Source organism: Pseudopodoces humilis, chromosome 16, assembly GCF_049639895.1.
Source record: "Pseudopodoces humilis isolate 2021_Gansu_Grassland_sample_001 chromosome 16, ASM4963989v1, whole genome shotgun sequence".
NCBI lineage: Eukaryota > Metazoa > Chordata > Aves > Passeriformes > Paridae > Pseudopodoces > Pseudopodoces humilis.
The window spans coordinates 3,750,540-3,767,694 of NC_142215.1; the positions used below are offsets into that span (position 1 = coordinate 3,750,540).

General features: G+C 43.9%; 1 protein-coding gene across 2 annotated transcripts in view; it reads left to right on the forward strand.

The window, feature by feature from the left end:
- IGF1R (insulin like growth factor 1 receptor) overlaps positions 1-17,155 on the forward strand; it is a 174,424-nt gene that overhangs the window by 148,249 nt on the left and 9,020 nt on the right. The window contains exons 12-20 of one of the 2 annotated variants that reach the window (XM_005521608.3): positions 644-780; positions 1,101-1,260; positions 2,277-2,379; positions 3,762-3,832; positions 5,135-5,364; positions 5,639-5,749; positions 6,382-6,541; positions 8,722-8,851; positions 12,510-12,644. In XM_005521608.3, the coding sequence (XP_005521665.3) occupies positions 644-780; positions 1,101-1,260; positions 2,277-2,379; positions 3,762-3,832; positions 5,135-5,364; positions 5,639-5,749; positions 6,382-6,541; positions 8,722-8,851; positions 12,510-12,644 (1,237 nt within the window). Of the gene's footprint in view, positions 1-643; positions 781-1,100; positions 1,261-2,273; positions 2,380-3,761; positions 3,833-5,134; positions 5,365-5,638; positions 5,750-6,381; positions 6,542-8,721; positions 8,852-12,509; positions 12,645-17,155 lie in introns of both variants that reach the window. The other variant, XM_005521607.3, reaches the window with a different exon arrangement.

Consider the following 17,155-nt stretch of genomic DNA (forward strand, 5'->3'; position numbering starts at 1 on the left):
TCGCTTATTTCAAGGAAATAAGGAAATCTGTGAGATCAGGGAAAACGAAAGAAGTGTTCCCAGATTTTTAACACATGCCTCTGAAAATCAAAAGGCTAAACAATCCTATTTTCTTCTGTTATCTTTGAGAAGGTGGTATTTTTTCAGACTGAAAACACGCTTCACATTCTTGTTAAGTCACATTAAATTATTAGGAACTAAATAGGGATAAAGCAGTTCCTGAATTGCTGCTAAGACTGTTTTAAATGGGGATGAATTTCCTATGACTGTTTTAGGAAAAGGCTGTCAGTGGGGCAGATGTTACGTGTTTACAGCTGTTTGCAACCTTTTGGTGGGAATATATCGCTGCCCTGTGTTGGTGTTAGGGGGAATTGAGAAGGAAGAATCAGGTGCTGATAGCCAGAGCCCATTCCTGGTGGAGCTGAATGCTCTGCACTGGTTTTCTGGGAACCAGTAGTTCAGACTGAACTAATCTCCAGCAGGCTCTTGGCCAATGCAGTTTGTTCCCTGGATTTGAATGGCTCTTGCTGCAGAGCCTCTGCACCTGAAGAACATCATGAACCTTCCATTTTCCTCAGCTCTTCCCGAAGTTCCTGTTTCAGTCATAGGTGTTCTTCTCACATCACCTGTAAATATTTTACAGAGGGAGCAGATAACATTCCAGGAACAGTGTCATGGGAAGCAAAAGAGGAAAACACCGTCTACCTGAAGTGGTTGGAGCCTGCAAATCCAAATGGGCTGATCCTGATGTATGAAATCAAATATGGGCAGCATGGAGAGGTGAGGATTTGACATTATTATGTTGACATATTATATTGACATTATTAACTCTCAATTTATACCCAAAAATGGATCTTTCTTAACATGCCTCTGTGCAGTGCTGCACAAACAGAAATTGTGCTTTCAGACACTTAGCACCTACCAGCATGTCTTTCCTTCATTTCCTTGGAGTTCTTAAATCTCATGTATCTCCTTATGGTGTTTGAAGTAAAACTGATCAGGTGGGGCTTTTAGTTACAAAAATAAGCTTGTCCTGCAGCTATATTGCTTTCTTCAGAATGTGAAGATAATAACATGTGCAAATTGCTTTTTTCTTCTAGGAGAAGCGAGAATGTGTTTCCAGACAGGAATACAAGAAGCTTGGAGGAGCTAAACTAACTCACCTGAACCCTGGAAACTATTCTGCCAGAGTTCAGGCCACTTCCTTAGCTGGGAATGGGTCCTGGACTGAGCCCATCTCTTTCTATGTGCAGCCCAAATGTAAGACAAATGTTTACAGGCTGTGTTGAATTGGGGGTTTGTTGTCTTTTTAAGAATTCCTGATGTTCGTGTGACTGGGAATTTGAGCCTCTTGCCTCTGAACTGTCTTGCTGATGATTCTTTGGGAACTCTTCTCTGGTCCATTTTTTTGGCAAGTGTAGACAGCCAGGAGTGGTATGTGAGAAGTCTGGTCCTTTCCTTGCAGCTTTGGGTTCTGTGAGAGGTACAGGCAGGTGTGGGTGTGGAGAACATCCTGCTGCAGCTTCCTGGGATGTGCAGCTGTGTTGGGAATGTGATGTTAGCTATAACAACATGGAGCTGCTATGTACAAAACCTGTGGCAACAAGGAAAACCTGCTTAAAATTGCAAAATAATTGGAGAAACAAATTGTTTGTGTAGATTTTTGGCTGGCAGGTTGACCTGTTCTGAGTGACATTTGATTAAAAAAAAGTGTCCTGATGAAAGGGTGATGCTGGTCCTGACAGTGGGAGTCTTTTATATTTTGAAAGAACATGACCACAGAGACCCTCTTTAAGACATTCTGTGTTTAGTTGTAGAGCAGATATATCCCCAGAAAACTGCAACTCTGTCTTTTATCCCTTTTTGGTTTTCTGGTTGCTGACCTTTGAACAATTTGAAGTAAAGAGCAGTGCATGTGTATTCTGAATATAAGCAGCTGCAAGGTGAACAAAAGGTGGAAAAAAAGGTGGATGTGCAAGTGAACAATTGGATATTGTTCACTGAGGAATGCAAGTCCTTTAAGCATAACTTGTGAAAACAAAGCCCAGACAGACACTGTTCTGTACAAAATTAATGCCTTTCAAGATCTGCTTTCTTGTTTCACTCATCTGCAGTCAGGGAGGCTTTCCGAGTACATTTTTCCACATCAGACAAGAAAATGAGAACTTTGATTTGTTCCCTGTATGGAAATACACTGAGTGGGTTTTGAATGTTTCTTTGTTAAGAGAGCTTTTATAGAAATCCTGATACAATTGTTTTCTTGTTGGTTGCAGCAGCAAACTATGGAAACTTCCTGCACTTGGTAATTGTGCTCCCTATTGCTCTGCTGCTCATCCTTGGGGGATTGCTGATAATGCTCTACGTCTTTAACAAAAAGAGGTGAGTTCCATGTGCTGGTGCTTAAACCTGCAGGAGGGGAATTGTTTATTTTCAAATCTGTGCCCGTGGAGCAAGTTAGAAATGAAAAAGAGAAATGACATTCAGAGGAGTTGGGAGGCTGAGGTAGATTCTGCCTCGTTGGTATGGAAAAGGAGATGATTTAAGAGTTACCAGCATCTGGCTGCTGCTGCTGCTGCTGGAGATATGAAGAGGGTTTTTATTGCAGTATCATGTTTGAGTGGGAAGAGGAAGGCTCATGAGAAACATATCAGTGGGGCAGTGATGGCACACACTGGACCTGTCTAATCAGAAGATCTGACTGAAATATGGGTCAATATAAATAATGAAAAGTTAGTTCTATTTAGATTAATGTGGTTTTTTTTCAAATTCTAGAGGGTTTTTTAAAGTCATTACATCCACTTAAAAAATTATATCCTGGCTAAGAGCTGTCATTGGGACTGTTCTGTTAATTTGGTTTCCTCAGTTTTGTTTTTTTAACTAGTGATTTATTTTTTTTATCTCATTGAAACACATAACGAGAATTTAATAGCAGTACAAATGTTCAGTCTTGCAACTTTCTAGCTATGGAGGTTTTTTGTTACTCTCACATTAATTATGCTCATTGGGTATCCCATGATTTCCAGCATCCATGATTTCTAATTCACTGGTAGCACTGCAGACAGTGGTAGCAGTTCTGCTCAAGCTCTCCAGAAAGGGCTTTGTCTCTGGTGATTACAGTACCTGCTTTGCCTTGCTTAGGCTCTCCTAGCTGAAATTCCTGATAATTTTTCCTTGTTTAAAATGTTGTTCTAACACAAGAATATTTTCTCTATGAGCCTGTCTCCTGCAAAAGCTCTCAAAGTGCATTTATTGCATCTTATTCTGAAAATCACCCCAGTAAAAGTGGCAGGTGTGGCATTGTGTGGTTTTAAAATAAAATATTAGAAACACTTAGGAAACTTAGGAAATAGTTGAATGGAATCCCCCACTAAAAAGAGTCTTGTCTTTTGCTAAAAACCTTCACTCCCACAGCAGAGCTGATGGTGGTAAAGTGCATTCTCAGCCACGGGTCTCCTGGTTGTATAAAAATATAGCTGCCTTTCTTAAAAAAAGTTTACTCAGCAGCTAAAAGTACCTTGTGTTTACATTTTCCTGGCACTGAATTGGTGTAGAGAAGACTCCAGAATTCCTGGGAAGCTATTCTGGACTGTGTTCCCATTGATTATGGTGTAGATAAGATCTCAGTTTGTCCCCTTTGAAAAACTCCACATGTGGTAAATAATATTCTGTGGTTGAGCAAGCAGTGGAAAAGCTGTGGGAGAGATGGTCTGAAATACACTCAGATTGAAAGAGAAAAGAAATAAACCCCAATATTTCTACAGGAACAGTGACAGACTGGGCAATGGAGTACTTTATGCTTCTGTGAACCCTGAGTACTTCAGTGCCTCAGACGGTGAGTGTGACCTTAACTTGTGATGCTTTTACTGTCCTATGTTCTGTTGGTGGATGACTTTGAAAGGCATGAAACTCTAAAAGATATGCTGTAAAGCCACTTTCCCTATTTTATTAAGACTGTGCTGGAATCCAGAATTGCTAATATGCAAATGGCACTTGTCTGTTGAAACTGGGGAGTTTTTGAATTGTTTTCCTGTAATCTTATCCACCTGAGGCATGAAATTTGGATTCCCTAGCTTCACTTTCACATTATCACCTACTCTTCCAGTGATGTTTTGACTGGACTGAAGGAAGAATTAATGAATTTGTGGTCTTTCATGTTTGCCCTTGTAAGCTCAGTTTTGCCCTATTGAAACAAACTCATGACTTGAAGAAATCACGACATCAGACAAATGTCCTTGAGGCCTCAGTTTTTCTGTTTATGGTTTAGTTTGGTGTTGCTGTTATAGATTTCTTGCTGGAATAGTATTTCCAAAGGCCCCCAGGAGACTAATGGCTTTACCCATAGTGGCAGCAGACTATTTTACTGTTATTTTTTTATAGCAACACCATTAGGGTTAAAGGTCTGTCACTGTTCATGCTATAATCCTCTATTTTCATCCTGTCCTTTCACCTATGTAGAGCATGTGACACAACTGTCCCCTCCTTTGGTGATTGATAGGCAGCAGCATCAGTGAGTACTTGGATGTCTTCTTGCCTGAGGCAGTCCTGCCTCCTGGCAGTCACCTTCTGAGAGCTCTCTTCTACCTCAGATCAAAGACCTGTAGCAGCAGCAGCAGCAAGTTCTGCCTTTGCTGGTGCAACGGTGTCTGTGCAAGGGATCAGAATAATGCCATGCAAAGAATTGCTGGATCAGAGTCTGCTTCCCTCTAGCCATAAAATCAGTGTTAATAGAGAATACAGCAGACACTAAACTGATACAGATGATCAAGTATGTTTGATGCTGTCTGGGAGAATTAGGAGAGCAAGGATTCCAAGAAAAGATTTAACCCAAAGCATTGATTTGAGCCTCTTCCCACATGGGTTTTGTGCTTTGAGGTTCCTTATTTCTGTCCCAATATGTCAGTACCATAGTGATGCCACTTCAAGTCCACCTTTCTTTCAGATTTATTTGTATGCCATCATCCCCCTGTGTCAGTATGGGACAGACCCTGGCCTGATGGCACACGTGGTGCAAGGTCTCAGCATTCTGTGTGGGGTTGGAGCACCAGAACTGGTGGGGCAGTTGCTGTCGTGGAGCAGGGAGTGCTCCCAGCACGGGCAGCAGTGGAACATCAGGGCCTGTTCTCTCTCCCCTCAGTGTACGTTCCAGACGAGTGGGAGGTGCCCCGGGAGAAGATCACCATGTGTCGGGAGCTTGGGCAAGGCTCCTTTGGAATGGTGTATGAGGGAATAGCCAAGGGAGTGGTGAAGGATGAGCCAGAGACCAGGGTGGCCATCAAGACGGTCAATGAGTCTGCGAGCATGCGTGAGAGGATCGAGTTCCTGAACGAGGCCTCGGTGATGAAGGAGTTCAACTGTCACCATGTGGTGAGTGCTGAGGATGTGACGAGGCTGTGACTCATCCAGCCCTGGTGCTCATTGACACGAGGCTGTTCTGGGCATGTCTGCCCTGCCTGAAGTGAGAAATCGAGATTTTAACTTCAACTCTGCGCAGCTTTGTAGTACTATTGTGAAACCCCACTCAAAAAGTGGAACCAAATCTACATTCAGACCTTTCCCACAGGGCTACATATCAACATGAATAAATGATAATTAGCTGTACTTGCATACTTGTACTGAACGTTTGTTTTCCCTCTGCCAGGTTCGGCTGCTTGGTGTTGTTTCTCAGGGCCAGCCTACACTGGTTATCATGGAGCTGATGACACGTGGGGACCTCAAAAGTTACCTGAGATCATTGAGGCCAGACACAGAGGTGAGTCATGAGTTGCTGGAGGTTTATTTCTTCAGTTTGAATCGTCTTGAACAAGACAGCCTCACATTGGAAGCAGCAGGCAATTAGCCTTTCCTGCCCTTCTCCTTCAGTCTAAGGACAAAACATGAGCTGTTGTGTGATCTCCAGCAGCTCTTTCATGAGGCAGCCCAGAGTGCCACATGGAATAGGTCCCTTCTTGTGTCACTGAGTCCTCTTTTCCAGATTTGCATTAGATCTCTTGTCTGATATACTTTCTCATCAAGATGTTACAGAAATTGGCTGGTTTAAGAACACGTGTTAGGTAGGATAATTGTTTCATGTTGTGTGTCCAGCCCATTGCCCCTGCTGGAAAGTAAATATCTGTTATCTTAGCTCCTGTGCAAACTCTCATGCATAGGCCATCAGTCTAACAGCTAAAATTGTCACATACGATAGAGGGTCTGAAGGACAAAGATGACACACAGGTCACTTGCCCCTGAATCACAGCAGCCTATGTAGAAAATGAGCTCAGCAGCTTTTGCCCTTGATCTAGAAATTCCAGTGTGGATAAATTAAAGGGACAGAACTGAGGACAGTATGTGCACAAGAGGATGGATGTGGTCTATTAATAGTTCGATCTTCATCTTGCTCAGAACAACCCTGGGCAGGCACCCCCGACCCTGAAGAAGATGATCCAGATGGCGGGAGAGATCGCTGACGGCATGGCCTATCTCAACGCCAACAAGTTCGTGCACAGGGACCTCGCCGCCAGGAACTGCATGGTGGCCGAGGACTTCACAGTCAAAATTGGAGGTGGGCTATCCTGACCCTTGCACAGGTCATAGAATCATCCTGGGAAATCAGTATCCTAGAAGGCTTTCTATTTATTTATTTATTTATTTATTTTTAAAGCTGAGCTCTAGTTTAAATATCTGCAGAATGAAATAGGTTCCTTGTGAAGACTTGCTGTGATTTAAGACCTGTGAGCGGTTAACACTGAGCTGAAAGCTCTGGAATACCTCTGCTTGCTGTTGGTCCAGTGAGGCAACAGTACAGCATGTGGGTTTAAAAAGAGCTGGTGAGGAAGTGATGTAGGTTCAGGTACTGCAGACATCTGGGTAGATGGTGTAGTTATCACTGGTGTATCATTCATGTCTCTGTTAATGCACAAAAATAATTCTACCTCCTGTTTATTGATTCAAGAATGAGAATTTTAGGATTATTTTAAATCATATCTGAGTTGGAAGAGGAATGACTTCAGCTGGGTGCTTTCCAGTCTAAACTGGAGTTCTGCTTCCCAGACAGCTGAATGGCTTTTCTTCTTCTCTGCTGTTAGATCACCAATTTTTTTTTTCCTTTCACCATCCCTCCAAAATAGTGTCAGATGAGTTTTTTCAGTCTTGTCTCCAGAGAGAGTGATTTTAAGCTGTTGGCTGTTTTTGAGTTGTGCATATTAAAATAACGTGTATAGCAACAGCCTTCTGCTGTAGGAAACTAATTCTTTTTCTCTGAGCTTAACTCAGCTATTTTGATAATTTGTGTAAGTAATCCTGTCATTTGGGAGAAAGAAAAAATGATTTCATTTTGAGTCAGTTAATTAGGAAATAAGATCTTTTGGGGATTTTGTGTATTTTCTGCAGGTTCGTGGGAAGTCAGCCTAAATCCTTCCCATTCCAGTTTTCTCCTCCTGCCCCCATCAGCTTGTTTTACAATTCTGTAAACTGAAGATATGGTGCATTTCTTCCCTTTAACGTGTTCATGGTTACCCCAAAAGCATTTTGTAAATGTGCTGCACTGCTCTTGTTTATGTAGCAGCATTGAAAATCCCCTCATGCAGAAACAGTTCAGGAGCATCTTGGCTGGAACACGCCAACTCAGACTGTTCAGATCTCAGAGGAAGAGCTTTATGCCACACTACCCTGTGCTTACTGCATGTCTGTTTCTTATTTGCATTACATTTTGAAAGAATCTTCCATTCAGCTGGGATAAAGTCACCCTGGTGTGTGGGAGTGATGGAAGAGCTGCACAGATGGGCTTTTTAGTCATAATCGCCGAGGGTGCTGGTGTCCCTGGTACGCCTGGTTGGTCACTCACCACTGACTGGTGATAACAGAGAGCTGGGGGAGTTCTGTACACATTTCCTAGGGGGAAAAAAAGGGGACAATTACAGGTCTATGTTGGTGAAATGGATTTTGCCCTGTGTGTCATCAGACAGCATTTAATACCAGTCAGAGGACTGCTGACCTCTAATTTATTAACATTTTGGTTGGTGTCTGAGAGCACAGTAACTGGTTTCAATAGGCAAGTGTGAGACCCAGCAGTTCTGTCTCAGGCTGATTGTAGAGAAAAAAACACTGGAATAAATCTGGGTTACAGTCACGGGGATGAACATTTTTAGATCCAAGTCTTGCAAATGCTTATGAATTTACAGCTAAGCATGGATATAAACCGGAAGTATGTCTTTAATATTTGGGCGTGTTGATCACAAATGAACAGCATAATCCTCTGTAGCACTTGAAGTGGAATATTGTACAGAAGCTGCAAATTTCCTTTGGAAATAGGAAAAAGAAAACAAAGAGAAGTATTTCTGTCAGCATGTGAGATTATTCGATTAAACAGAATAGTTGTAAGTACTAAAGGAGCTCCTTACACTCCTTAAAAAAAAGAAAATCACTGAGCTTGGGGAACAACTAGTAAATTATTTGACCTTCAGAAGACTCATCTTACTGCAAAGCTTGAGCATAAATGCTGGAACTTTTCATATTCCTATATTTAAACCATTCAGACTTGTCACCCCTGATGTCAGTGGCACAGTCTGTTGGTGTTGGGAGGGAAGGTCACCAGCCCCGAGGCAGCAGCTGAAGTATCTGCAAAGTCAAGTGTCGTGGGAGCACAGCGCAGATTCCTCACATCCAAGTGTGATTCTCTGCCTTGTAGGAAGGGGAAATGTTTGTCATTTTCTCACACAAACTCAGAGTATTTCTACCTTCTAGATTTTGGCATGACGAGAGATATCTATGAGACAGATTATTACCGGAAAGGAGGGAAGGGCTTGCTGCCTGTCCGCTGGATGTCCCCGGAGTCGCTGAAAGATGGAGTCTTCACAACACACTCCGATGTCTGGTAACAAAAAAAGGGCTCTGAAAAATGGCTTTAACCTCCTTCTTTCTAGCCTCTCTTCTTGTTTTAGTAGACTTAACCAAGTGTACTGCTTCTCCTGTCTGTTCAAAGGCAACTGGGTTCTTCCATGAGTTCATGTTTCAGCAAGAACTCGTGAGGTTAAATTTTGCTCTCAGGGAGAGCAGAATTAAATATATTTCTAAAACTGGAGGTGGCAGTATGTTTCCCGCTGTTCGTTGTAAAATCAGTTGTGCAGTGAAAAACATTACCTTCACCTGGAAGAGCAAGTTGTCATTTTTTAAATTGTCCTCCTTCAGGAAAAGCATTTAAAGTTGCCAAGAATATAAAAAGGTTCCTAGTGCTGACCTGCTTTTCCATCAAAACCTTCTGTGTAAATAACATCACTTTTCCCCAGATGGGTTGTGTACACTCACAGGCTTTTTGGGGGAGTTGTCTCTTGTGCATATCCCTCTCCATTTGGAGCTTTGTTTGGTTGTTTTATATACTGCAAGATGCAGAAATAGGGTTTTCTTTCAAAGGACACTGCATGCTTGCTGTATCTGTGCAGTTTATTAATAGAGGCGTGTACTTAGGAGAATTAATCCCCTGGAACAATTTCCCACACACCCCCCAGCTCTTGGAGATAGGTAGGGAGGACTTGGCAGAGGATGGTTGTGTACTGGCAAAACCTCTCCTGTCTTTTATTCCTAACAAGATGTTTTTACTGCTGATCTGTTACAGAATTGGCAGCTGATTGCCTCCAAATGTCTAGAAGTCAGTAGGAATGATGTTTTCGGAGTAAACTGCATTTTCTTAGAGCAGCTTGAGGAGTTTGGAGTCAGTGGTCTCTAGTTCACAGCACCAGCTCTGAACAAGAAGTTCCTAAGAAGAATTAAAGTGAAAGAGCACAGCACCAGAATGATGCTTAAATATTATTTTACATATGGCTAGTAACTTTCTTTTGAATCCAGTAACCCTCAGACTTGGAAGCAGATGAAAACAACCACATTGAGTCGAAGGGAAGCCCCATATCAGCCATTTATCTGATGGAACAGTACAGGCAAGCTTTTGGCAGTCCCCCAAGTAAAAGAATTTTGGGACTTGTAATGGCTTCACAAAGCAGACAGAAATTTGGACTATATCACTAGAAAATCCCCAGATGAAGGACTGTGACCAAGCCTGGAGTGAGGAGTTGGCAGAGCTGCCTGTTCTTGCCACACAACAGGAATTTTCATGTCCAGCCATTGCCTCCAAAAGGGTTCAGAGCAGCTCAGGGTGAGCAGTGGGGATGTCCCATATGTGTTCCACTCATGCTTTCTTTTAGCCTGCGACTCTTTAAGTGATGTTATTCTTTAAATATAACTCAAATTCCAAACAAAAAACCCCTAGGTGTGACGCCAAATGAGGTGTCAGATGTAAATTAGTGCTGTAGTTGTTATGGGAAATGCATGTGTGTTTCCCTAACAAGGAAGAGAGGAGGTTTAGATTGAATATTGGGAAGGATTTCTTCCCTGTGAGGGCGGTGAAGCCCTGGCACAGGGTGCCCAGAGAAGCTGTGGCTGCTCCATCCCTGGAAGGTCCAAGGCCAGATTGGATGGCCCTTGGAGCAACCTGGGATAGGAGAAGGTATCCCTGCCCATGGCAGGAGGTGGAACAAGATGGGCTTTAAGGCCCCTTCCAGCCCAAACCATCCTGGGATTTCATGATTAGGCATTTGTTGGTTGCTCAGTCCAAAGCAGGATTGTGCAAACAGTATTGCAGTTCATTGGTGGGACAATCTGAGTGAATATCCTGGCGTGGAAAGTAGTTTAGTGATTACAGGATTGGAAAGCTGAAGAGGAGGAGCAGTAAAATCTTGACAGATTTTTACTTGTAAGCATAGAGAGGAAAAAACGTGTTTTATGAAGAGGAGGCTCACAGTACTCATGGGTATTTCAGAGAGTTTCTCCTTGGGATGGTTTGGCATCTTAATTATTGGAAGTGATTTACTCTTGAAATTTGGTTCACGGGGTGTGCTTGTCTGGAGGCACAAAAAAACGGGCTCAACATGAGAAATCTGCTGTTTGTTTAGAACATGTATCCACAGCTACAGAGAAATTTCAATCTAAATTCCAAATGTAGTGGAACTTGACTTAACACTATCATGAAATACTATTTGTATGTCATGAAATACTACAGACTAATGTCTATTTCCTTGATCTGCTTACGACTAAAAGGATCATTCTTTCTTAGTGACTTTTACACCAGGCACTATACATTGGAGATCTCTTCATGGCTGGAAAAATTCCCTGAATCCTTTTATTGGTCCAGATTTGAAGTTGCTCAGTGTAAACTGTGGAACTTGGCTGTTTTGGGGGCCATTTATTTGCATCAAACAGTAAACAAAAGGTTGAGATTGTTTTTTCCTGTCCTTCTGGGCAGATATTGTGACATGTAGTCCCATGTTCTTCGAGATCAGTTTTAGAAGCCAAGATGTCAAAAAGACAAAACCCTGTTGAGTGTTTGGAGTCCAGATTTATAAGCTGTAAGGTGAAATGGCAACTGCAGGAAGGAAGAGTGTCTGGAGGTTTGAAGGGTGGAGCTTTATTTTAGCAACTCATTCTTTTATTGCTTTTCAAGCTGAAGAATGAGGTAATTAGACAGGGCTGTTTTTGTTGTAGTTAGGGAAGGGAGGACATTTTAAAATTAATGGAATACTGTTCACGGTGAGGGTGGATTTCTATAAATAAATCCTCAGCATCTTGCATTCTTTCAGGGCTGGTAGTTGCCTGGAAGGAGCAACCAGAGTTTATTTGCTAGGATAATCTGAAGAGTAGGTGTGCAAGACTTGTCCTTGTTATCCCTGCCATGATCAAAGAAGCTTCAAAGGCACTCAAATGTTGAGTTGACCCCCTGTCCCTCCCTCCCCTAAAAGGAAAACAATTGCAAGGCAGTTTGTGGCTTCTGGCTCCAGATGCAAACCAGTTTAGATCCCAGGGATAGCTGAAAGACAAAACCACTGGGCCATAACCAGCTAATGACACTGGACTCCTTGTTTTCATAACTCCCCCCCAGTGGAACTGCGTGTTTTTCACTCAGCTTGACTCAGCATTTTACCACAGAAGTCAGACAACATCAAAATTTTCCTTCTTTGACCAGCAGCTCTAAAAGTAGTTGACTCTTCATTGCAGGACAGACAATTTGAGCTGTGTCTGCTCAATAATCTAATTTTAAATGGAGGTATTTTTAGAAAGTGTCAATACTTACGTCCAAACTACCCAATTACATAACTATGCTTATCTTCCTTTGCCAGTAATCAATTCCTATTATTAGACAAACTGCTTTTTTCACTTCTGCTGTCCTTTGTAGTTATCTGGAAGGAGCTGGAAGCTCTGTTTCAAGAACATAGTTACATGCATGTCACAAAGGGATAGCTGAGTTGTTCTCACCTGAGCCCTTTGCTCACTAGAGTGGAGGTGTTTGAAGTCAGCAGTCTCTTGAGGGAGGGGTTGTGACTGTCACCACAGGCACATGCTTTTTGAGCAACTGGAATTCTTTGGAAAAAAGAACATACCCATGGACACATAGAAAATACCCATGGAGACCCAGCACTCAGCATCTTGTAAGAAATACACCCTTGTAAAGATGGCTGGGAGCCCTAACACTGTGATGTTCCCTGCAGGTCCTTCGGAGTGGTGCTGTGGGAGATCGCGACGCTGGCGGAGCAGCCGTACCAGGGCATGACCAACGAGCAGGTGCTACGCTTCGTCATGGAAGGGGGGCTGCTGGAAAAGCCAGACAATTGTCCCGACATGCTGTAAGTGCCACCACTGCCCTGCGGGCTCAGCTTGTGCCTCCTGACCCCTGCAGGGTTTGCTCTTGCCAGCTACAACAGGAGGGGCTGCTCAAACAGTCTCTGTCAATCCACTATTTGATGATACTGAGACATTCCAGAAAACAACTTTGCTTGTGACCAGAATCTCACCTCGGGCTATCTTCTCTAATAAGCAAACAAAATCCAAGCTTTGTGTTACTGAATAAAATTAGGCTTAATAAAAATGTCACTTCATAAGTGACATTTGCTACATCAGGAGGCTCTGTGCCTAAATCATATCTCTTCTGCTTAAAGCAATTCTGTTGAGCATAAAGAGAGAAAAGAGCATGGGACAAGCTGAAATGTGTGTAAACACTGGAATTCAACTTTTTAGTTCAGCACACAGATAAATCAGTGTGTCTGAAGCTGGGTTATATCTGCAGTTTGAGTCACAGCACTTGTCCCATTGAAATAAACAAATCCCCCCTGCTAACAGTTTCCTTCCCTGCAAGCACACGGTCAAGTTTTCCACAGAAAAAACCTCTCCCTGCCCCAGGATCGACCCAAAGCCTTGCAGCAGCAGAGGGTGTGCAGTGCAGCAGCTTCAGTTTTTAGCTTTACATTGTTGAAATACTTCTGCTGTCCTTTGTGTACAGCAGTTTCAGTCGTTCAGACTTTATTGCTTTGATATACTTCCCAAACTGACTTTTGGGAAGGAAATACTGCGTCTTGCAGTTATTGAAATTTGTTGGAGGCCCACAGAAGGGATACAATCACTTAAGGGCCTCAGCTGCTTGGAATTCTTAGGAAAATAGCTTTTTTGGCTGGAGCCTGGCTATGGTTTCAGATGACAGGCAGTGTTGTTTTGTTGTTTGAGGGGGGTGGGTGGTATATGCAGGGGGAGGTGTAGCTGCCATGTGATTCCTTGGTTTCACATTCCTTCCCTTTCGAGATGCTGTGGAGAATTCCTGGCAGTCGGATTGACTGGACATTGTTTAACACGGCCAGAGCTGTGCAGTGGGGGTGGGCACAAATGGAGAAGAACGGGGATGTGACGGGTTCAGCTCCCTGGGTTCACAGGGAAAGCACCTCTGCAGTGAGAACAAACTCACTGGGGAGAGATCCAGCATTAGAAATTCCCTGTTAAGCTGGGGCTTGTGTGGTTTGAGCAGGGATGGGAGGGGAGTCAGGCCAGAAGTTGTCTCTGCTGCAGCCCACCCGGTTCTCCTTCCTCCCCCTCCTCAGGGAATCTCCTCTGCTCCAGGGCTGTTGCTACTGGATTTATCCACTTTCAAGGTCCTGGCTTGTGAGCTGGGAGAACTTGGTTAAAGTCTGGCAGAGCAAATCTTTGCACCAGTGTGTAACAGCCAAGACCTTTCTTGTGCTACTCCACATGGAGAAGTTGTTCACACGTTGGTTTTGCCCAGCAGGATTCAGCCTGACAGTGCAGAGGTGCAGAATAAAAAAAATCTGCCTTTGAATTGTGCTGCTTTGCTCTGTCAGAAAAAGGAATGAGGCTGAACTTAGACTTAAGGCACATCCATATTAGTGGTGATTTTTTGGTTTGTTTTTTTTTTTTAGTGATAAAGTTGAGGATAAAACACCTTGGCTTTATCCCAAATGTAAAAAGAAAAAAAAAAAAGTATGACCTTATTGTGACTTGCTTTTGCTCCCTTTCAGCTTGTTTTGTCTTTGTTTTAGTACAGACGCCCAAATCTGCTGAAATTCAAATACGCTGTTGTAGGAATAACAGTAGGGAGCTCCAGGAGTAACTTTCACCTTTGTTCCCTGCACACGCACTTGGCAATCAGAAAACCTCTTAAGTTCCTGTGGTGCTTTATTCTTTGCATGTTTTCACTTCTGTCCCTGTCCAGGATGCTGTGACAGTGCTGTGCCACCCTCAGTGAGCTCCCCACTGCTCCCAGTCCTCACCCACACACTGCTGGCAGGGTCAGACCTACTCTGTAGGCAGAGGTTCTCTCCAGGACCCAGTAACCTCCTTCACAGCTGGGGACCTACAGGAAAATTAGGACATGGGCAGAAGAGTGTTTCTAACAGTATCTAAGAGCCCTGAAATTGCACCTGAATCTTACCCTGCATCCCAGCATGTTCCAGGCCACCGTGTTCTCCAGTGCTTTATGAAACCCTCTATAAATCAAGAGACCCTGTTTTTTGTGGAGATTGCTAAAGGATTGTGTTTAAAGGCAGGTTTCTTGGGGTGTCTGCTAGTGGGAGGTACTTTTTATGCAGCACAAATTCTTGCTGGTGGAGACTGGTCTGTGACACTTTAGTATTGACTCCTCATATTAACTCAAAATGTCCCAAAAGCAAAGCCTGGCTGCAGGGAGGCCACTTGAGCTTGGTGCTGCCTGGAAGCTGGTGAGAAGGGGAGCTCTGTGCTCCTGTGTTTCATGGAGTAGCTACAAATCACAGGGACTTTGTTCTTCAAATTAGTTTGACTTGGAAGCAACTGAAGTTCTGGTCAGAACATCAGTGGACCTGGCTTTGGAGAGAGGGGAGTGTGCTGACAGAGAGAAACCTCCAGAACAGGTGGAGGAGGTAACTGCTGTGGGGAAGTGCAGATGAGAACAGAGAGAAGAATCTTGCTGTCACCAAATCAGCTATTTTTAGCCGTGCGGGTGATGTGATGTTGACATGGCCCTGCACCCTCCAGCCACGGAGCAGGAGCTCCCCTCAGGACCTCGTGTTCCCCTCCATGAATTCTGCAGGGTTCAGGCAGGCTGGGACACTCTGTGTCTCCATCCCTGCCATGCTTGTCAGTGCCTGTGCTCCCCTAACCCTGGCAGCAGAGTTTCAGTAGCTTTTAGGTGGAGCTGGAGAGGTCCTGTTCTACAGTGTGGAGAGGATGCTTGGGAAGAGGGGGATTCTAGAGGGGGTTGTCCTGTGGCTGGAAGGTGGTGAATCCCTGTGAAAAGGGCAAAGCACAAAGGGAAGGGTATTTCTGGAGGCTCTTTACTCTTGTACAGGGTGAAACAAGCCTCAGTTGTGTTTATGCTACACCCTCTTGGCATAGCTCGCGTGGCTCTGCAGACAGAACCATGCAATAAGACAGATGGTTCAGTAAGACGGTGCCAGGAGAAGCTTTGCTGTTTTTCTCCTCTTCCTGTGCACTCAGTGATGTTTTTATGTCCTCCCATTGTTATGGCACTGCTCATCAGGTGACGGCTGCGTGGCACCGAGCTTTGGTACAGCTGAAGCTCTCAGACAGTGTGTTCCCATGAGGCTTTTAAAATTTGTGGAGGCTGGAATTCCACTCTGTTTTTGAAGCAGGATTGCTTCCCCCACATGCATTGTAGACTATTTACGCAGTGCTGATTTCCCTTTGTTCCTGCTTAGAACCCGGGGTCTGCTCTGCAGAGGCACTGGCAGCACACGGCACCAGCAGGGGAGGCGAGGTCCTTTTGCTTTTCCCCACCAAATCAAGTGCATTGCAAAGCACAAATGGAATATAAAGCTTCTATAGGAACTTACCATTTTCTGTTGTTTTTTTAATTGTCTCGGTGCAAAACAGAACTCGGTTTCTGCTCAGTTGCTTGAGCAAAAGATGCACAGAGGGAAGCTGGCTATTCCCCTAACCCATGGTGGTGCCTCCAGCTCCCTGGAGTTCACTTGCCACCAGTCAGGAACGTACTTTATAAATCTGCTCAGGTTGTATTAACAGCCTGTAAATTCCTCCATTGTCTATTGGAAAGGTTTTTATTTTGTTTAAGATAATGTAAACAAGGCCTGCGAACACACAGAGTTAAAAAGGAAAAAAAATCCTTTTATGGGAACTCTGTAGGGTTTTTAAATCTGGAATGGCTTAAAAGAAACATCACATGTCCTTGTTTGTGCTGATGTCACATGCATTACTCCGCTGCTTGTGGTATCTCCTTAGCATTGCCCTTAGGCCTCGGGGCACAGAGCCAGCGAATATCCAGAGTTCCTGGCTCCAGCCAAGCTTCTATTCAGGGACACAGCAGTCAGCTGGAAGGGAAACAGCAATGAAGTAACAGAAATGGATTTTATATATTTATGTCTCAAGCTTTCCTCACCGCTTGTGGGTGAGGGTACGGTGCAGTTTTATAGTCTGGCTTTGCTTTTGCTCTGAAAGGCTTTCCACAGACTCAAAAACAAGCAGGAGTTGGGCAGTGTTTACGTGTCTACGTGCGGTTACAATGCAGCATTGAGTACCCAGGGAGTTCTCCCAGCACAGACTGGTTTTGCCAGCTCTTGTTGGGTGTCACAAGGCCATTCTCAGGTGGCTGACGTTTGTTCACACGGAGCAGTGCCAGTGGAGCTCTGGCAGGGATATTGGGCACTTCAGATGCACTTCAGTGAAGATTGCTTTGGGTTTGGTTGAAGCACTCAGCAGTGTTTGCAGCCCAAACACAGCCACTTGCCCTCTCTGCTGGTTCACTTCAGCTGAGAACTGAAGTGGAGGTGCAACAGTATTTCCCAATTTCCTGAGTTTCTGGGCAGGGGCTTCCTTTGTTGGGGTTTTGTTTCAGGCC